The sequence below is a fragment of the Dipodomys merriami genome, unplaced genomic scaffold (assembly GCF_024711535.1).
Source record: "Dipodomys merriami isolate MVZ:Mamm:240054 unplaced genomic scaffold, mDipMer1.0.p SCAF_45, whole genome shotgun sequence".
Classification (NCBI taxonomy): Eukaryota; Metazoa; Chordata; class Mammalia; order Rodentia; family Heteromyidae; genus Dipodomys; species Dipodomys merriami.
Window position 1 is genome coordinate 10481798 of NW_027206013.1, and position 20533 is coordinate 10502330.

Sequence of the window (20533 nt, forward strand, 5' to 3'; positions counted from 1 at the left end):
CTGGATTCCAAGGTGTCAGCCAGGTGAATAGCTTATAGAAAGACACAAAAATAGAGCCAGGAACTGGTGGCTCACTCCTGTAATCTTAGCCACGCTCAAGACTGAGATCTGAGGATCACGGTTCAAAGCCAGCCCAGGAAGAAAAGTTAATGAGACTCAATTAACCACTAAAAAGCTGGAAGTAGAGTTATGATTCAAGTGATAAAGTTCCAGCCTTCAGCATAAAAAAGCTAAGGGATAGCTCCTAGGCCCTGAGTTCAGTACCCACTCCAGCACAGAAAGAAAAGAAGGAAGGAAGGGAGGGAGGGAGGGAGGGAGGGAGGGAGGGAAGGGGGAAGGGGAAGGAGGGGAAAGCAATGAGCCACACATCCTCCCAGCCCAAATAGCTGCCCCCTTAACCCCCCTCCTTGACCTCATCTGTCCAGTGTTGCAGGATAGCAGTGGGCTGGCCAGCTTGGCCTGTCTTCCACTCAGGGGCTGCTTGGTGACCACCCCCCCCCATGCTGCAGGCCAGGCTCACAAGCAGCCAAGGGATCTGCCCTCCCCTCTGCCAGCAGGACGAAGACAGAAAGAAGATCGTCTCCAGCTGGCCAGAGAGACAGACTTCCTTGTGCCCTGAGAGAAAGCCCTCCCTCCCTCTCTTCCTCCTCCCCCCCCTCCACCGCAAAGCCTGTCCTCAGGGACTTGGGATCAGCCAGAAAAGTCAGGCAACTTTTCAGTGACTTGGAGCAAGGGGAGGAGAGGTCTCTTGGCTGGTCGCGCTAAGTCCAGTTTCCAGGCCAGCCCAGGGCTGGTCAGCCCCACCCCTTGCTACCCTAGGGTCCACAATTTAGACTTTGACCCCACTGTGCTGTTCTGCTGGCTGTCAGACAGAAGGATTGAAGTCAGAAGGTTTCCCCCCACACCCTACCTCCAAAAAAAAGGAGTTTTCCTGCAGGAAACAGGACCCTGCACCCCAGAAGCTGCCACGTTCCTCCACAGGTCTGCTACGTGGGGTGAGTGACACAAGTACACTTTTGAGGGGGAGAGGAGGAGGGTAGAAGGACACAGGATCGTCCTAGTGTCAACAGACCAGGCTCAGCATTAGATACAGAGAAGACAAACTTGGCTTTGGGCAACGGTCTCCCCAGAGAGGTAAAGCTCTAGCCTGGAGTCAGGTGGGGGTTTGCAGGTAAGTAATTTCTTATCTCCAGCCCTCCTTTTCCCACCTGAGACATGGGATCGTGACTCAACTCTGTCTGTCTGTCTGTCTGTGTTGGTCCTAAGGCTTGAATTTGGGCCCTGGGTGAATGCTTTGTCCCTGAAACTTTTTTTTTTTCTCTCAAGGCTGATACCTGCCCACTGAAGTCACAGCTTCATTTCTGGCATTTTTGGGGGTGGTGGGGGAGGCAGGCAGGTGATTCCTAGGAAATAAGAGTGTCCCAGACTTTCCAGCCCTTTCCAGATCTCAGCCTCTTGAATAGTTAGGATGACAGGTATAAGCCCAGAAGACTTTTTGGTTTCCTTAGAAGTCTTTCACATTCTTTGCTGTGAACACAGAGCAGCTAAAGGCAGAAGCTGCCTCCGAGGCTGGTTTTCCGGGGACAAGAAGGACACAGACAAACTCAGACAAGACCGAAAGACAAGGAAAAAGAAAGGCAGACAGGCAGGCAGGCAGGCAGGAAGGAAGGAAGGAAGGAAGGAAGGAGTGAATGAAGGGAGGGAGAGAGAGAGAGAGAGAGAGAGAGAGAGAGAAGGAGAGAAAGAAAGAAAGAAAGAAAGAAAAAAAGAAAGAAAGAAAAGAAAGAAAGAAAGAAAAGAGAATTCCAGTTCAGCTTACTGCCAGCTGCCTAAATATTTCTAGTGTGCAGTATGCAAAGCTGGAGAGGAACTGGGTCAGCCCTGAGCACCATCGTCCTAGCTGTGTCACCTGGGGTGACTGGCTTTCCCTCTCTGAATCTCAATCTTGGGCACCTAGACTGTCATAATTATTCTGAGCTCCTTGAGCGGTGGAAAGAGCCGGGGTGAGGGGTTGTGTCTATCCAGAATCTTCACATGACAGAAACAAAAGGCATTGGTTTCCTTGTTCCACTGAGCTTGCAAGATATTATAATCTCTCTCGCTCACACACACGTGCAACACACACAGTGACACACTGCTTCACCTCCCTGCATACACACTTTATATTTGCTTGGTTGCAGTTATTGGTATAAAATGGACACAAAACCAGTACCAGTGGCTTGTGCCTATAATCATAGCCACTTAGAGGATTGAGATGTGAAGTTCAAGTTTGAAGCCAGCTTAGGCAGGAAAATCCAGGAGACTCTTATCTCCAGTTAACCATCTAAAAACTGGAATAAAGCCGGGTGCCGGTGGCTCACACTCAGCTCAGGAGACTGAGATCTGAGGATCACAGTTCAAAGCCAGCCCAGGCAAGAAAGTCTGTGAGACTCTTATCTCCAATAAGCCACCAGAAAAACCAGAAGTGGCACTGTAGCACTAGCCTTGAGCTGAAGAGCAAAGGGACAGTGCCCAGACCCAGAGTTTAGGCCCCACGACTAACACAGAGCCACAGAGCCACTTCCAGTTGGGCCACAGAACCACTTCCAGTTTTCTGGTGGTCCATTGGAGATAAGAGTCTCATGGACTTTCCTGCCCGAGCTCACTTTGAACTGTGATCCTCAGCTGTCAGCCTCCTGTGTAGCTAGAATTACAGGCATGAGCCACAAGGGCCCCGCCTACCTCATACTCTTTAAGCAAACATATTACTACTTGAACCATGCCCTCCGCCTCTCTTTTTTGTCAGTTGTGGGGCTTGAACTTGGGGCCTGGGCGCTGTCCCTCAGTTCTTCAGCGCAAGGCGAACCCTCTACCACTTGAGCCACAACACCACTTCTGGTTTTCTGGTGGTTCATTGGCAATAAGAGTCTCATGGACTTTCCTGCCCAGGCTGTCTTAGAATCATGAACCTCAGCTCTCAGCCTCCTGAGTAGCTGGGATTACAGGCGTGAGCTACTGGTGCCTGGCTATTTTTAATTATTTTAGGATTGTTTTCTTTTAGTTGTTCTGTACTCTGGACTCAGGGCCTCATGCTTGCTAAGCAAGTGCTCCACTTCTGACCCATGTCCCAGCTTCTTTGGCACTGGTTACTTTTTTATTTTTTTAATCCTCCTAAGAACTCCGTTTGTGCAACCAGGCCTTGCTTATCACTAATATAGGCCTGGGGACGGGGCAAAGAACAAGATCAAATTCCTGCAGGCTGATATGCTGGAAGTGAGGAGGGGGGAGGCCCTAAGGGGCAGGCTTTGCTACCCTGGAAAGATCTATCAAAGAGGAAGCCAGGGCTCAGTTAGGACCGACCAACTTATCTTAGCTCATTGAGGTCTCTCCATCTTTTGTCACTGAAAATTATGATCCTGAGAACACCCTTAATCCAGGACAAACTGGAGAGGTTGGGGACCCATCACCCAGTCAATTAGAGGGACTTAACTAGTGTGTGCCAGAGTTAGGCTGGGAGGTCCTGTCCAGCTGTCACTGTCAGCACCTCACCCACCCCCATTTCTAACATTTTTTGGGGGGGGGGTCTGGTCGTGGGGCCTGAACTCTGGGCCTGGACGCTGTCCCTCAGCTCTTCAGCTCAAGGCTAGCGCTCTACCACTTGAGCCACAGTGCCACTTGTGGCTTTTTTCTTTTTGCTTATGTGGTGCTGAGGAATCGAACCCAGGGCCTCAGGCATGCAAGGCAAGCGCTCTACCACTGAGCCACCTTCCCAGCCCCATTTCTAGCATTTTTATCATGGGGATTTTTTTTATTTCTTTTAGTCAATCGTGGGACTTGAACTCTGGGCCTGGGCGCTGTCCCTCAGCTCTTCAGCTCAAGGCAAGTGCTCTACCACTTGAGCCACAGCACCACTTCTGGTTTTCTGAGTGGTTCATTGGAGATAAGAGTCTCTTGGATTTTCCCACCTGGGCTGGCTTTGAACTGCAATCCTCAGATCTCAGCCTTCTGAGTAGCTAGGATTACAGGCGTGAGCCACCAGCGCCTGGCTTATAGGGATTTCTGAAAATACAGGAGAGTCCTTTAGTTACTATTGATATAAAAGAATGACCAACTCTCCAGAGATGATGCAGTCAGGAGGCGCAGAGAGTGAAAGAATCTGGCAAAGATCACACAGTAATCCAGAATTCCTACTAGCTCTGACTTGTCTTCTCCTTCTTCCTTGAGACTGTTTTCCCACTGAGATTTTTCAAGATGTTAGGGGACAGAGGAAAACCTACTGTGTGCAGAGGACCTACTGTGTGCCAGGCACTGAATTGGGAACCTTTGTGGAACACACACACACACACACACACACACACACACACACACACACACACACACACTAGTGTGCACACTGAGATTGAATGTAGGGCTTCAATTATGCTAGACCTTGTAACTGAACTACATCTTCAGTCCAGAACTCATCATTTCATCTTGGGATAACCTGGGAAATTGTGGTTACTACTGTCTTACAGATGGGGGGTGGGGGGTCACATGTCCTGAGACAAAGTGCAGGAGAAAAGGAGAAGGGAGGAGACAAGGGGGTCCTTGGCTGTGTCTCCTCCCCCAACCCCTCAGCATCCAAGTCTAGGCTTCAAGCTGGAAGGAGAACAGTCTAGAAGAACGATACCTTTCTGTTTGTTGATTCGATGTCCAACTTGGCTTCTGAAACCCCGGCCGAGTCCAGCTCTCTCGGGCTGGAGCCATTTTCCCCCTTTGCAAAACTAGGCCGTGTTGAGAATGTCCTGCTGTTCAGGACCACAGAGGCCCAAGTTGCCAGGAGCCGGGTCTATGGAGGGCAGAAGAAAAAGGAGGAAAAGTTAAATCTGGCCCTTCCGGGCACAGACAGTCCTCTTGTCCTGCCTTAGCAGGAGCCAGCAGAGAAGTTCAAGGTCAAAAGCTGCTGGCCTTATAATAAACTTCTGAGGGCCCAGCCGGCCTAAGGCAGGCCAAGTTCTGTGCTGGAAGACCCAGTTCTAAGCTGCTCTCGGCATCCGCTAGCTGGCAGTTTAGCACCCAGTAGGGGTGCAGTCGGTGCAGCTTGGAACTCAATCCTCCCAGTGGCGCCACTACTTGGCTGTGTGGACTCAGGTAAGTCACTCCACCTCTCTGAGCCTCAGTTTCCTTAATCTGTGAAATGGGATTCAACACAGCAGCCCCTACCTCAGAATATTGGAAGACTGAGATCAAATGATGCATGTAAGACACAGCCCTGGAACTGGTGCACAGTAGTTATGCACAAAAGTCAGCGAGCGAGTTGCTTCACCTCCCCTTGATTTGACAGCATGTGAAGTAGCCTGCCCATCCTCTGAGCTCCCCGCTGCAAGAAATTGAAGTTCATGAAGTTTTTGCCCAAGGTTAATGACTGGTGGGTGGCCGAGCTGAGATCTAAGATTCGAAGCCAGAACACATTGTTCTAACCACAGATGACCCAGTGTGCAGGTGACCGGGGGTTCTGCCAAACCATTTATGTCCCCAGCCTAAGGTTTGGGAGCATCCAGAAAGGTCTCCAGCAAAAGCTGTTACTTGTCACTGTGTGACTTTGGCCAAGCGCTTTGTTTCTCTGTGCCTCTATCTGCTAAGTGGGAAAATAGTTGGGTCTTGATGACCACATATAAAAAGTGTTGGGGCTGAGCACTGGCTCATGCCTGTAAGCCTAGCTACTCAGGAGGCTGAGATCTGAGGACTGGGGTTTGAAGCCAGATGGGCAGAAAAGTCTGTGTGACTCATCTCCAATAAACCACTCAGAAAAAACCAAAAGTGGTGCTGTGGCTCAAGGGGTAGAGCACTAGCCTTGAGTCAAAGAAGCTCAGAGACAGTGGCTAGGCCCTGGGTTCAAGCCCCAGGACTGGCAAAAAAAATACATACATACATACATATATATATATATATATATATATATATATATATATATATATGTACACAGACAGACAGATAGACAGACATAAAGGGCTTAGCAGTGCTTGGTACTCTCAGCAATCAGGAGATGTTGTTGATGACCGGGACAATGATGGGAGCCATAGAGAGAATAAAACACTACAATCTCCCCTTCCTTCTTGCAGACCGGTCCGATGCGTGTGGTGGTGATCGGAGCGGGGGTCATCGGGCTCTCCACTGCCCTGTGCATTCATGAGCGCTACCACTCCGTCCTGCAGCCGCTGGACATCAAGGTCTACGCCGACCGCTTCACCCCACTCACCACCACCGATGTAGCTGCTGGCCTCTGGCAGCCCTATCTCTCTACCCCCAGCGACCCCCAGGAGATGTGAGTGAGGGTCCCGAGGGCAGACCTGGGCACCCGCAAGGTGAAGGCTGCAGAGGGGACCCTCCCGTTAAGCTGTCCTTTGTGGAAGCTCTGATCTGACATAGGAAGAAAATTCTAGGCTGGGTGCAGTGGTTCATGCCTGTCATCCCAGCTACTCGGGAGGTGGACACTGAGAGGAAGGCAGTTTGAGGCCAGCCTAGTTAAAGAGTTAACAAGACTCTATCTCAATCAATAAGCCAGGTGTGGTGGCATGCGCATAACTAGGATTTCAGCTAGATGGAGGCTGTAGATAGGAGAATCTAGGACTGAGGCTGACCCTGGGTAAAAATACATACCTGAAAATAGTGAAAGTATAGATAGGAGCAGGTGGCTCATGCCTGTAATCCTAGTTCCCCTCGAGGCTGACATCTGACGTTTGTTTGAAGTCAGCCCATACAGGAAAGACTGTGAGAACTTTTATCTTCATTGAACCACCCAAAACCCAGAAGTGGAGCTGTAGCTGAAGCGGTAGAGTGCTAGCAAACAAAAAACAACAAACAAACATGGACTGTACCCAGGCCCTGAGTTTAAGCCCCAGGAGGGCACATAATAATAACAACAACACAATAATAATAGTAAACAACAATAAGAACAAAAAAAAGCTGTTGTAATCCTAGCTACTCAGGAGGCTGAAATCTGAGGATTGTGGTTCAAAGCCAGCCTGGGCAGGAAAGTCCATGAGACTCTTATCTTCAATAAACCACTAGAAAACTGGAAGTGGCACTGTGGCTCAAGCGGTAGAGCACTCGCCTTGAGCTGAAGAGCTGAGGGACAGTGCCCAGACCCAGAGTTGAAGTCCCACAACTGACAAAAAAAAAAAAAAAAAGGCTGCCAATGTGTCTCAAGTGGTAGAGCACTTGCCCAGCAATCTTGAAGCCCTGAGTTCAGACCCAAGCACTGCCAAAAAGAAAAAAAGGAAAAGAGAAGAAAGAGAGGAAGGAGGAGGCGGAGGAAGAGGAGGAAGAGAAAGAGCAGGAGGAAGAAGAGAAGGAAGAGGAGGCTGAAGGAGTGAAGGAGGAAAAGGAAGAGTAGAAAGAGGAAGAAAAAGAGGAAGAGAAGGAAGACACAACTAATGAACCAGAAGTGGATTACAGTCCCCACCATGAAAGATGTTGAGGCTGGAGGATACCTGACCGTGTAGTTCGAGGCTAGGCTGAGCTATGTAGCAAGACCCTGTCTCTAAGAGCAAAACAAGAAATAGGAATGGTGCTGACTACTCCCTCTGCTCTGTCAGAGACATGGGGGAACAGAGGGGGCTTTGTCCACCTCGCCCCTGCACTGGGTGGCCCTCAGGACACCTTGGCATCAATGAATCCAGAAAACTAAGCAGGTGACGTGGAAGATGCAAAGGTCACTATGTCAGCTTAGAAACTGCCAGGTGCCTTCACAGCTGAACCTTCTAGAGAATAATTTCTCAAACAAACCAAGTGCTCTACCGCTTGAGCCACAGCTCCACTTCCATTTTTCTGGCTATTCATTGGAGATAAGAATTTCATGAACCTTCCTGCTCGGGCTGGCTTTGAACTGCGATCCTCAGATCTCAGCCTCCTGGGTAGCTAGGATGACAGGTGTGAGCCACTGGTGGCTGGCCCCCTGTGTAATCTCATATCACAGAGCCCCACCTCTGTGCGGGCCAGCGAGTAGAAGAAATGTAGTTGAGCTTTTGTGCCCAGGATGTAGAGGTCAAACATCTGAAAGAAGCAAGCCAGAGTGGGCCACGCTGTGAGCGGTGGAGGGATCCCAGAGCCAGGCTGCCTGGGAAGACAGCGTAGAGCCTACAGTGAGGCCAAAGGGCCGCTGAGACCCAGCAGGAGATGCATCCCAAAGGCTCCAGCACTGTACCTCCTCTCCCCTCTGCTGTCCAGCCTGGGAATGGGGAGGATGGGGGAGTGTCGGGCGGGGGTGTGGGGGGAGGAGGGGAGGAGAAGAAGGGACATTACAGAAGTCACATGGGGATGCCTGTGTCCCATGGCAAGCTGAGATCCTGTGGGCCCTTCCCTTCTAGGGAGTGGAACCGGCAGACCTTTGACTATCTCCTGAGCCATATGCATTCTCCCAACGCTGAGCAAATGGGCCTGGCCCTGGTCTCAGGCTACAACCTCTTCCGCGAAGCCGTTCCGGTGGGTACTTGACAGCCAAGGAAGAACAAGGGCCCAGAGCTTAGGGAAAACACCTGAAATCACCTAAGCTCCAGACTCTAGGGCTGAAATTAGCTTTATTTGAGTTTAGTCTTATTTATTTCTTTGGGTGGGGCTCAAGAGGAGTTTGGGACGCCTAGTTTGGGACGCCTGGGGCTCAAGTGACTCTCCTACCTCAGCTTCTGGAGTATTGCAACTATAGGTTTGTGTCACCACAGGTCGCTAGGATCACTTAGCTAATTTAGTGTATTTGGCTTTCTTTGCATTTAATTCTTTGGTGCCAGGATTGAACCCACAGCCTTTCATCATGCTAGGCAAGTGCTCTACCAACTTGAACTATGTTCCTAACCCATCACTTTAAATTCTGCTTGTGCTTTAAAAAAAAAAATTGTTGGGGCAGGGAAGGTGGCTCAGTGGTAGAGTGCTTGCCTTGCATGCATGAGGCCCTGGGTTCGATTCCTCAGCACCCGTAAGCAGAAAAAGCCAGAAGTGGCTCAAGTGGTAGAGCACTAGCCTTGAGCTGAAGAGCTAGTGGACAGCCCCCTGGCCCAGAGTTCAAGCCCCACAACCAACAACAACAACAACAACAAAAATTGTTTTTCCAGCTAGGGACATAGTTAAGTGACATCATGCTATCCTAACAGGTTCAAGGCTCTGTATTCAAGCCCAGGTACTGCAAAACAAAACAAAACAAAAACAAACGATAAGTAAATGCAGGCACAATGGCAAAGCGCCCTCTCTTGAAAACATATACATATTTTTGTTATATGTATATCTCATTGTGATATGTACTGCATACACACAGATTTTGCTTGTTTGCCTGTTTCTAATGTTATTATAATTTGGCAGATACCAACAAGCTTGTTGGATGTGGGTAGAGGACATGAGACTTTGGTTGGTGCAGGCAAAACACTTACATGTCCCGCAGTAGTGGGCTTTTATTATTGAACCCCCAAATACCAAGTGTCCCAGGAAATCCCAGGGCTCTTCTTCAAGATAGACTCAAAAAGCCTGGCACTGGTTGTTCACGCCTGTAAACCTACTACTCAGGAAACTGAGATCTGAGGATCACAGTTGGAAACCAGCCTGGGCAGGAAAGTCTGTGAGACTCTTATCTCCAATGAGCCACCAAAAAGCCAGAAGTGGAGCTGTGGCTCCAGTGTTAGAATACTCACTAGATTTGAGGGGGGGGGGGAAGGCTCAGAGACAGTGCCCAGGCCCTGAATTCAAGCTCCAGGACTGGCACCAATAAAATAAAAACAAAATAAGAAATAAAGATAAGGCCAGAAGTAGAGGCGTGGCTCAAGTGGTAGAGCACTAGCCTGGAGAAGCAGCACCCAGGCCCTAAGTTCAAGCCTTAGTACTGGCACAGAGAGAGGGGGAAAGACAGAGACACAGACAGACAGACAGACAGACAGACAGACAGAGCACCAAAAACCTATGCCAGATGCAGCTATGGCTACTTTATACTAGTAACTCCCTTCATTGTGGCAGCAGCCAGCTAGTCCACGTCGCCCTTCCCCCCACCTTGCAGATGAGGAAACAGAGGCTCAGAGCACTGCGGCAACTTACCCAAAGCCACAAAGCTCATCAGATGCAGAGCTGGGGTGTGGTCCCAGACAGCCTGTGATTTAGGGTGTCCAGCATGCCCCCGGCCTTTGAGGTTACTTACACTCAGGCTACTGAGGAGGATGGCATGGTGTAATAAGAAGCACGCACCCCAGGCCAGATCTCACGGTTTCTCAGCGTTGAGCACTGGGCTTAGAGCCTTGTCCGCATTATCGGTTCATCCCATGGACCCAAGAATGGTTATTTATTGACTGCATAATACAAAGAAGACAGCAGAGGCTCAGAGGCTGCAAGGCAGTCAGGGGCGAGGCTGGGGGTCTCCTCCCGGGTGAGCAGAGCCCATGTGTCCCAATGCCTCCTGCACCACCCTTTTGGGGAGCCTCATGTGGTCCCCATGTCTCCCCTATTTCTTACCTTCACTCGACCTCTTAGTCCTCTGACTCTTAGAGTCACCTGGGCTTTAAACAGTGTGGGTTCAAATCTCTGCTGCACCATTTATGAGCTGTGTGACCTTGCGCAAGTTACTTAACCTCTCTCTAAGCCTCACTTTTTCTACTGGGGAAAAAGTATGACATTCACCCCCAATGGCTTTGCTGCGAAGATGAAGGGAATTCATGTAAGGAACTGCCTGGAACAGTAGGTATCTTAGGCACGGCAAGCATTATATAAGCTTTTTATCATCATCATCATCATCATCATCATCATCATCGAGAGCTAGTGAAGGGTGCTCTTCTCTCCTTCCTCTTCAGGACCCTCCCTGGAAAGACATAGTTCTGGGATTTCGGAAGCTCACCCCTAGAGAGCTGGAGTTGTTCCCTGATTACAGGTAAGGTTATTGTCACACACAAAGGGGTGGGGGCACCCGATCCAGGCAGAACTATCTAGAAAACAGCAGAGGATGGAGGCACCAAACTCCCATTTAATCTAGTGCCCCTTGCCTGGGTCTCCTGGCGCTCTGTCCATCTCCTCACAGAAGCCCCACCCACAGGGGGCTTTGGGCTGACGTGGAGTCACACAGTGCAAGCCCAGAAGCTCTGCGTATCAGTCAGATTTGCATAACTGTAATAAAATACCCAACACAAGCTGCTTATAGGTTTAAAAATAGGTTTATTTTATCCTATGGTTCTTGAGGTTCAAATCCAAAGTCAAGAGTTAGGCCCTCGGACTGGGAAGGTGGCTCAGTGGTAGAGTGCTTGCCTTGCATGCCTGAGGCCCTGGGTTCAATTCCTCAGCACCACATAAGCAAAAAAGAAAAAAACTGGAAGTGGCGCTGTGGCTCAAGTGGTGGAGCGCTAGCCTTGAGCTGAAGAGCTGAGGGACAGTGCCCAGGCCCAGAGTTCAGGCTCCATAACCAGACCAAAAAAAAAAAAAAGAGTTAGGCCCTCTGGGGAAGGGGCAGGGGGCTTATCACCACAGGACTGTGTCCCAGATCAATTCATATCGCAAGTCAGGAAGCAGAGACTGAGGATGGGTGTGTATGTGGGTCCCACAATCCCTTTCCAGAAAGCTCCCTGATTACTTAAGGACTTCCCCCCAACATCCCCACCCAGGTCCCAGTTCTTAGGAGATCAAATGACTTCCCAGGTCATCCCCTGAGACTCCAGCCCAGCCTTTGTGGACCTTCCTCCTCTTCCCTCCGCAGCCTGAAGTCCTCTCCTCCCCCTACCCCATGCCTGAGCCCCTTCTACCAGGCACATCCAAGATCCATTCACACCCACTGCCTGTGCTAACGTCCTCTGGTAGAAGCATTCTCCTTGTGTTAAACTGAAGATCGCTCCCTGTCCCCTCACCCTCCATCCCCACCCCTTGAACGTCAGCTGGTGGTTCTGGTCCCAGTCTTTGGCGACCCATCTCCATCTCTTCCAATATGGCTGGTGCTGACCTTTATTGCTTGCTACCTTTTGCCTGTTGTGATTCTAGCTACGGCTGGTTCCACACAAGCCTGATTCTGGAGGGGCAATTCTATCTGCAGTGGCTGACCGAAAGGTAAGGCTTTAAGAAGGGGCCATTCTCTGGGAAAGAGTGGTTGTAGGATTTTTCTGTGTTGACTGGTTTTCCCCAAGCTTATGGAGGAAAACCCTGAGGCCAGGGTGGGTGCTGTCCTTGGTCCTGACAGCTACCATGAGTGGAAGCCATTGTTTTGTACCTGGCTGGGTATCAGAATAACCTGGACAGCTTTTCATACATCATACTTATTGGCAACTTCATCCAAAAACCTCATTCTTGTGGAATAGCTTAAAATAGATTCTCTTAAACCTTTCCAGATATCTTTACATCATCTGCAAATAATAAGGTACTGTGTGTGTGTGTGTGTGTGTGTGTGTGTGTGTGTGTGTGTGTGTGTGTGTGTGCATGAACTTAGGACCTGTCCTTTAGCGTTTTCCCTCAAGGCTAGCATTCTACCACTTGAGCCACATCTCACCATTTTTCTGGTTCATTGGAGGTAAGAGTCTCACAGACTTTTCTGCCTCAGGCTGGCTTCAAACAGTGGATCCTCAGATCTCTGCCTCCTGAGTAGCTAAAATGGCAGGCATGAGCCTCTGGCATCCATCCAGCTGTCATCTGAAACTTTTGGATGTAGCAGTGGGTGTCCTGAGCCCAGCTTCTAATTTTGGTATGGGCTCAACCTTGTCCTTTTCCCCTGTCCTGAATCTCATCTCCTTTGACATTGTAAAACCATGCAGTGACAGTAGAACTGGAGGAAAAGAAGAGGCCTGGGTCTGAGTCCCAGTCTCTCACTGAGACTCACTGATGACCTTCAGTCCCTCCTTCACCTGCTCCCCTGAAAGGCTTGGCCCATCTCAGAAAGCTGTTTCCCCAGGAGGGGGACAATTTTTGTAGGCCACTAGTCCAGCCAGGAGCTCATGAATGGATCTGACTACATAGTCATCTTCTCAAGGAGTGTCCTGTGAGACTAATGTCCCCAGAGATGTCCCCTATGCCACCACTCAGTTGGAGGGGCAGAGAAGCCATTAAAAAAATGTGTCTGATGTCTCCAGGTTAAAAGAGAGGGGAGTGCAATTCTTCCAGCAGAAGGTGAAATCTTTGGAGGAGGTGAGCTGTAGGGCTGGGAGGGCATGGAAAGAGGGAAGGGGGGAGGGATGACTAATCAGAGCTTTGTTGCTGGAGGTATCTGCTTTGATGTTGGTTCCTAGAACAAAGAAAGAATGAAATCATGCTGGCCGTGGGGGCTCATTTACACCCATGACCCAGCTTGTTTTAGGGCTCAAGAGCTATCTGCTTCTCCCTTTAGTCTCAGCCACACTCCCCTGCCAAATGCTTCTTAATGGCTTCTGATTGAGGTTTCTGTGGAGTGCGGGCACTCAGCTGGGATACTGGTCAAAACAGCCCAACCCCACCCTCATGAATAGCCAGGAACAGCCACCATCGTTGGGCAGTGGTAGCATACCAGAGCTTGACTGTGCTGACTTCATTCAGTCCCAGTCCCAGCATTTATTAGAATGCTGATTTACACGCAGGAGGCGCTGGGTATCTACAGTGAGGAGTATGGGACAGTCAGGACCCTCCTGCTCTGGTCAGACCCTGGAGACTCATGGGTGACCACCACAGACCTGGTTCCCAAAGGCTGGCTCCGGGCTGTTTGGAGTCCATTGCAGTGTATGTGTGTGTGTCCATGATTTGGGAGGGGAGCTGCTGCCCTGGGGCTGGGTTGCAGGCCTGGATGCTCCTCCTACATCCTTGCTGACAAGCATCCAAGACACGGGGAGTCTCCAGCCAATGTCTGGGCAGCGTAGCGGGCGGGAGAAGGATGCGAAATGAGATGGTGAATGGGGTTCCACCTGGCCTTTCCTTCTGACCCCTTTGAGGTTGTGAGGTTTCCACGATATGTGTTACCAAGCATCAGATCATTCCATCTGCTTCCTTCCTCCCTCCCTCCTTCCCTCCTCCCTTTCTCTCTTTCTTTCCTTCCCTCCCTCCCTCTCTCTTCCTCTCTTTTCCTCCCTCCATCCTTCCTTTTCCCCCTCCCTCTCTCTTCTTCTCCCTCCCTCCTTCTCATCTTCCCTCCTTCTCTCCTTCCCTCCCTCCATTCCTTCCTTCCTTTCTTCCTTCCTTCCTCCTTCTCTCTTTTTCTTTCTCTTTCTTCTCTCTTTTTCTTTCTTTCTCTCTCTTTCTCTTTCTTTCTCTTTCTCTTTCTCTTTCTCTCTTTCTTCTTTTCTCTTTTTCTTTATTTCTTCTTTCTTCTTTCTCTTTCTTTCTTTCTTTCTTTCTTTCTTTCTTTTTTCTTTCTTTCTTTCTTTCTTTCTTTCTTTCTTTCTTTCTTTCTTTCTTTCTTTCTTTCTTTCTTTCTCTCTTTCATTGGTTCTGTGCCAGTCCTGGGGCTTGAACTCAGAGTCTAGGTGCTATCTCTGAGCTCTATTTGCTCAAGGCCAGCACTCTACCACTTTAAGCCACAGCACCTCAGGTTTCCTGGTGGTTCATTGGAGATAAGAGCTCATGGACTTTCCTGCCCCGGCTGGTTTCGAACCTTGATCCTCAGATCTCAGCCTCCTGGGTAGCTAGGATTACAGATATGATCTACCTATGTCCTCCCCCACCTCTCTTTCTCAGGGCCTTGCCAGCTAGGTGCTCTGCCACTTGAATCACTCCCTCAGCCATTTTTTGCTTTAATAATTTTTCATATAAGGTCTTGTTTTTGTCTGGGCAGGCCTGAAACTAAGATCCTTCCACATAAGCCTCTGGCATAGCTAGGATTGTGGATGTGTACCATCACATCCAGCTTGTTGGTTGAAATGAGGTCTTGCAAACTTTTGCCTTGGTTGGCCTTGAAACGTGATCCTCCTCCTTACATTTGCCTCCTGAGTGGCTGGGATTACAGGAGTGATGCATTGTACCTAACATGGAGCACTTTTATATCAAGGGTTACATAGGATTCTCATAGCAGCCTGTGATATAGGCATTACTATCCCTATTATAAAATGATTATAAAGGGAGCAGGGATGGGGGGAGCTGAGCCTTGAGGAAATAAAGGAGTTATTTTTTTGCGGGGGAAGGATCAGATATTAGGTAAATGGCAGAGTGGATATTTGGATCCCGGTCCATCTGATTTCCTCACTGGGACTTCTAGCCACTGTTGCATAGAGAGTAGACAGGAGGGAGGAAGAAGAGGATGAGGGGGCGTGGGGATCTTCGCTGTTTCTTATCTATCTGCGGTTGCTGCCAGGTGGCAAGAGGAGGCGTGGACGTGATCATCAACTGCACCGGGGTTTGGTCTGGGACCCTGCAGCCGGACCCCCTGCTGCAGCCAGGCCGGGGGCAGATCATCAAGGTGAGTGTGGTTTCCTCTGGGACAGGCACGTGCTCCACACCTTCCGGGGTTGATTGGAGGTAGTGGTCACCGCCACCCCTTGAGATAGACACCATCACATCGCCACCGCCATCTTTCAGAGACGGTACACTGAGGCAGCAAAGTCCACACACACAGCAGCCCACATGTGATTGGGATTCGAACCCAGGAAACCTAGCTTAGGAGCCTGGATGGCCACCACTGACCCAGGCTGCCCTCACTGCAGGAGGGTGGGTGCATATGTGTAAGGGTAAGCCTATGGTGGGCACACATGTGTGTGCCTGCACATCTGCATGTGTGTGTGTGTACATAGTGTTCCTGACAGGGCTTGGTGTGTTTGTGTCTGATTTCTGTGTCCCAAACCCACAGGTGGAGGCCCCATGGATGAAGCACTTCATTATCACTCATGAGCCAGGAAGCGGCATCTATAGGTCCCCGTACATCATCCCAGGGTAACACTCTGCTGCAGGGGGGACAAAACACACCTTCCTGCTCTCCCCATGCCCCACTGCCTGTCTGCCCACGCCTGGCTTCTCCCAGAGGTGTTTTTGATTGTTTATTGCTTTTACTACATCTGGGAAGGCAAACTTTGCTGCAATTGGGCTTTCTCTCTCTCTCTCTCTCTCTCTCTCTCTCTCTCTCTCTCTCCCTCCCCCCCCCCATCTCATCAGTCATGGGGCTTGAACTCAGTCATGGGTGCTGTCCTTGAGCTCTCTTGCTCAAGGCCAGCACTCTACCACTTTGAGCCACAGCTCCACTTCCAGTTTTCTACTGGTTCGTTGGAGGTAAGAATCTCATGGACTTTTCTGCCTGGGTTGGCTTTGAACTGTGAGCCTCAGATCTCAGCCTCCTGAGAAGCTAGCATGGCCAGGTATGAGCCACCAGAGCCTGGCTGTGGGCTGCCTCGTGAACACTCATTTGGATGACAGTAATGGTGTCACCAGGAGTAGTGTCAGAGGCAGCAGGGGTGGGGAATGACAGCTGATGATTACAGGCATCAGTGGGAGCACTGTCGCAAGTGGAATGGTGGTGATGTAGGGGCCGATGTGTCGTAGAATGGCAGCAGTAGAAGCTATTGCTTCAGATGGGAAAGACCACGCTGAGGGTGTGTTGGTTGGTGTCGAGGGTAGCAGAGGTGTTTCTTGGGATGGGGGGCTGGGCTTGAGGAGGAGATCGTGTTGTTGACAGTGGAGTGGGGTGGATGGCTGTGCTGGTAGAGAGGGGCCTTTTTGTTTGTTTGTTTTGTTTTTTGCTGGTCCTGGAGCTTGAACTAAGAGCCCGAGCACTATCCTTGAGCCTCTCTGTACTCAAGGCTAGCACTCTACCACTTGAGCCACAGTGCCACTTTCTGGCTTTTTCTGTGTATGTGGTACTGAGGAATCGAACCCTGGGCCTCATGCACGCTAGGCAAGCACTCTGCCACTGAGCCACCTTCGATGGTTTGGCCCGGTGGCAGAGATGACAATCTCAATGGCAGTGTTCGCAGTGTGGCTGCCTTTGCCATCTCAATGGTGATGCTGACTGCGTGGTGCAGGTGGTGACAGCTCATGGTAAGGAGAGGAGGAGGAAGTGCAGTTGAGGGGGATGAGGCTGGTGCTGGCAGAGGCCAGGCCCGGAAGTAGTGGTTCAGTAGAGATGGAGGTGATAACTGTCCAAGCTTCCCTTTGCCCTGATCCTCCGTGTTTGCCCATAGGATGCATTCGCTGACGCTGGGTGGCATCTTCCAGCTAGGGAACTGGAGCGAGGTGAGCAGCAGCCAGGACCACGCCACCATCTGGAAGGGCTGCTGCCACCTGGAGCCCACGCTGAAGGTAGGTGGGCGGGGACATCGGTGTCCTGGACCAGGGCTCGGGCAGCGAGGTCCTGAGGATGACAGCCATGGGAAGGGACCCATTCCAGCAAGGAGCTGGGGCATCCACCAGAATTTGATAGTGTACAGGGAGATCGTTCCTCCGATGGATGAATGTAACTGGCCATGAGGAAAAAGACCCCTCCTGAAATAACATCTCTAAAACAACTCAGTCTGAGCTGGGTTCTATGAGTCACACTTGAAATCCTAGGAACCTGGGAAGCAGAGATGGGGAAGACTGTGGTTTAAGATCAGTTCAGGCAAAGAAGTTCATAAGACTCCACCCCCCTCCCCTGTCTCAACCAATAAAAAGGCAGATGCAGGGGGGAAGGCCTGTTATTCTAAGGCATATAGGAGGACTGCAGTCCACATTGGCCTGGGCAGAAAGCCCAGATCGTATTTGATCTTGTTTTTGTTTTTTTCCTTTTTGCTTATGTGGTGCTGAGGAATCGAACCCAGGGCCTCAGGCATGCAAGGCAAGCGCTCTACCACTGAGCCACCTTCCCAGCCCCCAGATCATATTTGAAAAAAATAACTAAAGCAACATAGGGCTGGGTACATAGCTCAAGTAGTAGTGAGCCTCCCTCCCAAGCAATGAAATTTTGAGTTCAAACCCCAGTACCTGTCCAAAACACAAAACAAAAACAAACCAAAACAAATCAAAACATCTTAGTCTGTCTTCACAAGGAGCAGGTGCACTTATTGTGGAAGTCTGTTTTGGTGTTGGCCTGCTTCCGTGGTATGGCGGGGGGGATGGATGGCGGTGGTGGTTGGCGTTGATGATAATGGTCACCAAAGAGGCTGTTGATCAGACTGGCAGTGGTGATGGTGGGGGCTGGGGTAGAGGGAGGAGCCGACAGGTGGGCGGTGGTAGCGGTGGTAGCAGTGATGGAGAGGGATGTGGTGGCTGACGAAAATGGGAATTAATAGGCAGAGGGGAGGGGAAGGTGTTGGTAACCATGGCAACGGGGTTCTGAAGGCTCACTCTGGACCACCTCATCGTCGTGACAGCAGGAAAAGAACAATCCAGAACCACAATGGCCAACTTTTTCTTTCTTTCCAGAAAGCAAGAATTGTTGGTGAATTCACTGGCTTCCGGCCGGTTCGCCCCCAGATCCGACTAGAAAGAGAACGGGTTCGCTCAGGATCAGCAAGTACAGAGGTAGGTCCCGACAGGGCGACAGGGCCCACTCCTGGCTCCTGAGGTGACACTTCCTCATCTGTGTCCAGGGGACGGAGGGCTCATCTGTCCCAAGCAGATACTTCAGTGACCCGAGGCTCATGCTGTACCCACAAGGCAAGGCCCTGGGGTACTGTCCTCCGTCTCCACACAGAGAACCGGGGCCCCTTATTGCTGGGCCCAGGGGCTCACCCAACATTCCCCAAACCACCAAGGAAAGCCCAGGATACCTCAGAAAGTTCCTGAATCTCCCAGGGAAGTAAATCATCACTGGCTCCCAGAACCTGGCTACCATTTGTTTTTGTCTCTCCCAGGTCATCCACAACTATGGCCACAGTGGCTACGGGCTCACAATTCACTGGGGCTGTGCCCTGGAGGTGGCCAAGCTCTTTGGGAAAGTTCTGGAAGAAAAGAAGTTGTGCAGGATGCCACCATCCAACCTCTGAGGACTTTTCCGTGACCAAGAGGACTTCGCACACCCCTCAATCTAGTAATCAACAGTGTGCCCCGATAAGCCCCCATCCCTGGCTTCCCTGCACAAAAGTGACAGCTGATTGGAGGAAATGTCAAGGCCATCATTGGAGGGAAATCCAGCCCCCCCTCCACCCCCTCTGATGGCACCCCTAGGTCTCTGGGTCTGAGACTGTGGACAATTGGAGCTCTAATCCCACAAGTTCTCAGAAGAAAGGAAAACTCAGAAAATCAAAGAAGCCAGCTGCTCAGAGGCATAAGAAAAAAAAATGAGGTTAGCTAAGGTTAAGTAATTGGATCACAAGTCACACTAATGTATTAAAGGTTTTGGAAAGATCCACAACGAAGATACTTTTCTTTCTTTCTTTCTTTCTTTCTTTCTTTCTTTCTTTCTTTCTTTCTTTCTTTCTTTCTTTCTTTCTTTCTTTCTTTCTTTCTCTTTTTCTGTGCTGGTCCTGGGACTTGAACTGAAGGCCTGTGTGGTATCCCTGAGCTTTGGTGCTCAAGGCTAGCACTGTACCACTCAAGCCACAGCTCTACTTCTGGCATTTCCAGTAGTTAATTGGAGATAAGAGTCTCACGAACTTTCCTGCCTCGGCTGGCTTTGAACTGTGATCCTCAGACCTCAGCCTCTTGAGAGCCACCAGCACCCAGCTTGAAGCCATTTCTGTGCTGTTGAGAGTACTTGATGTGAGAGGAATATAGAACTCATGCTACTCTCAACATCTTCTAACATCTCCCAAAATCTTCGCTATCATAGAAAGAAATGTCTGACATTTCTGTGAATGGAACGGGAACCTTTTTGAACAAGAGTGCTCAGAATTAGACATAAATATCATTGGCATGAGGCTAAATGCATTCCAGAGGCACGAGAAACCTTTGTGGGAGTTCTTACACCATTAATAATATTGATTTTTTTAAATAAAGGGCAGGTTATGTAGATAGAGATTTAAAATAAAAACAAAACTTCTTTTTCTTTGTAGAAAACTTTACTGCCAGAGTCTGGGAAGGTGGCTTAGTGGTAGAGCGCTTGCCTCGCATGCATGAGGCCCTGGGTTCGATTCCTCAGCACCACATAAGCAGAAAAAAACTGGAAGTGGTGCTGTGGCTCAAGTGGGAGAGTGCTAGCCTTGAGCTGAAGAGCTGAGGGACAGCGTCTAGGCCCAGAGTTCAGGCCCCACGACCGACCAAAAAGAAAGAAAGGAAAAAGAAAAAAAACTGCCCTGCCCCCACACCGCCGATTTCATCCCAGCCCCTGGGATACACTCCTGCCCACCAAACCTCAGCCTGCCCAGTGGTTTAAAAGTGAAGGAGCAGGCATGATCATCTGGCACTGTCTGACCAGTTGGAAGAAAAGAAGGAAGAAGAGGAGGAGGAGGAGGAAGAGGAAGAGGAGGAGGAGGAAGAGGAAGAGGAGGCAGCAAAAGTTCTGTGTTCCCCAGGAGAGCTGAGCTGTCCAGAAATAATCAAAGCCACAACTCATGATTCAAGAAAATGCAGCTGTTAGGGCAGAAGCAGTTCTGCGCAGCTGTGTCTGCCTGCCTGCCTGCCGGGGCAGAGAAACCCATAGCTCCTACTTCAGGGACAAAAGGTGTCACAGCTGACCTAAGACTTGAGCCTGAAGTCAGGCTTCCACACCATTGGAAGGAAATGTTGCTTGCATTTGACTCCAGGATGCAACATTGCTAGGCAACCACTC

General features: G+C 50.1%; 1 protein-coding gene across 2 annotated transcripts; it reads left to right on the top strand.

Moving 5' to 3' along the window:
• Positions 1–784: 784 nt before the first annotated feature.
• Positions 785–19795, top strand: Dao (D-amino acid oxidase). 2 transcript variants are annotated; one of them, XM_069994663.1, is made up of 11 exons: positions 785–995; positions 6081–6283; positions 8328–8442; positions 10779–10855; positions 11950–12015; positions 13029–13083; positions 15212–15316; positions 15704–15786; positions 17028–17145; positions 18247–18345; positions 18678–19795. In XM_069994663.1, the coding sequence occupies exons 2-11, from the start codon at positions 6090–6092 to the stop codon at positions 18807–18809; spliced, it is 1044 nt and encodes a 347-aa protein (XP_069850764.1). In that variant the 5' UTR covers positions 785–995; positions 6081–6089; the 3' UTR covers positions 18810–19795. The 2 variants fall into 2 exon arrangements, with proteins under 2 accessions (XP_069850764.1, XP_069850765.1); XM_069994664.1 differs by lacking the exon at positions 785–995 and adding an exon at positions 1018–1171.
• Positions 19796–20533: the final 738 nt, after the last annotated feature.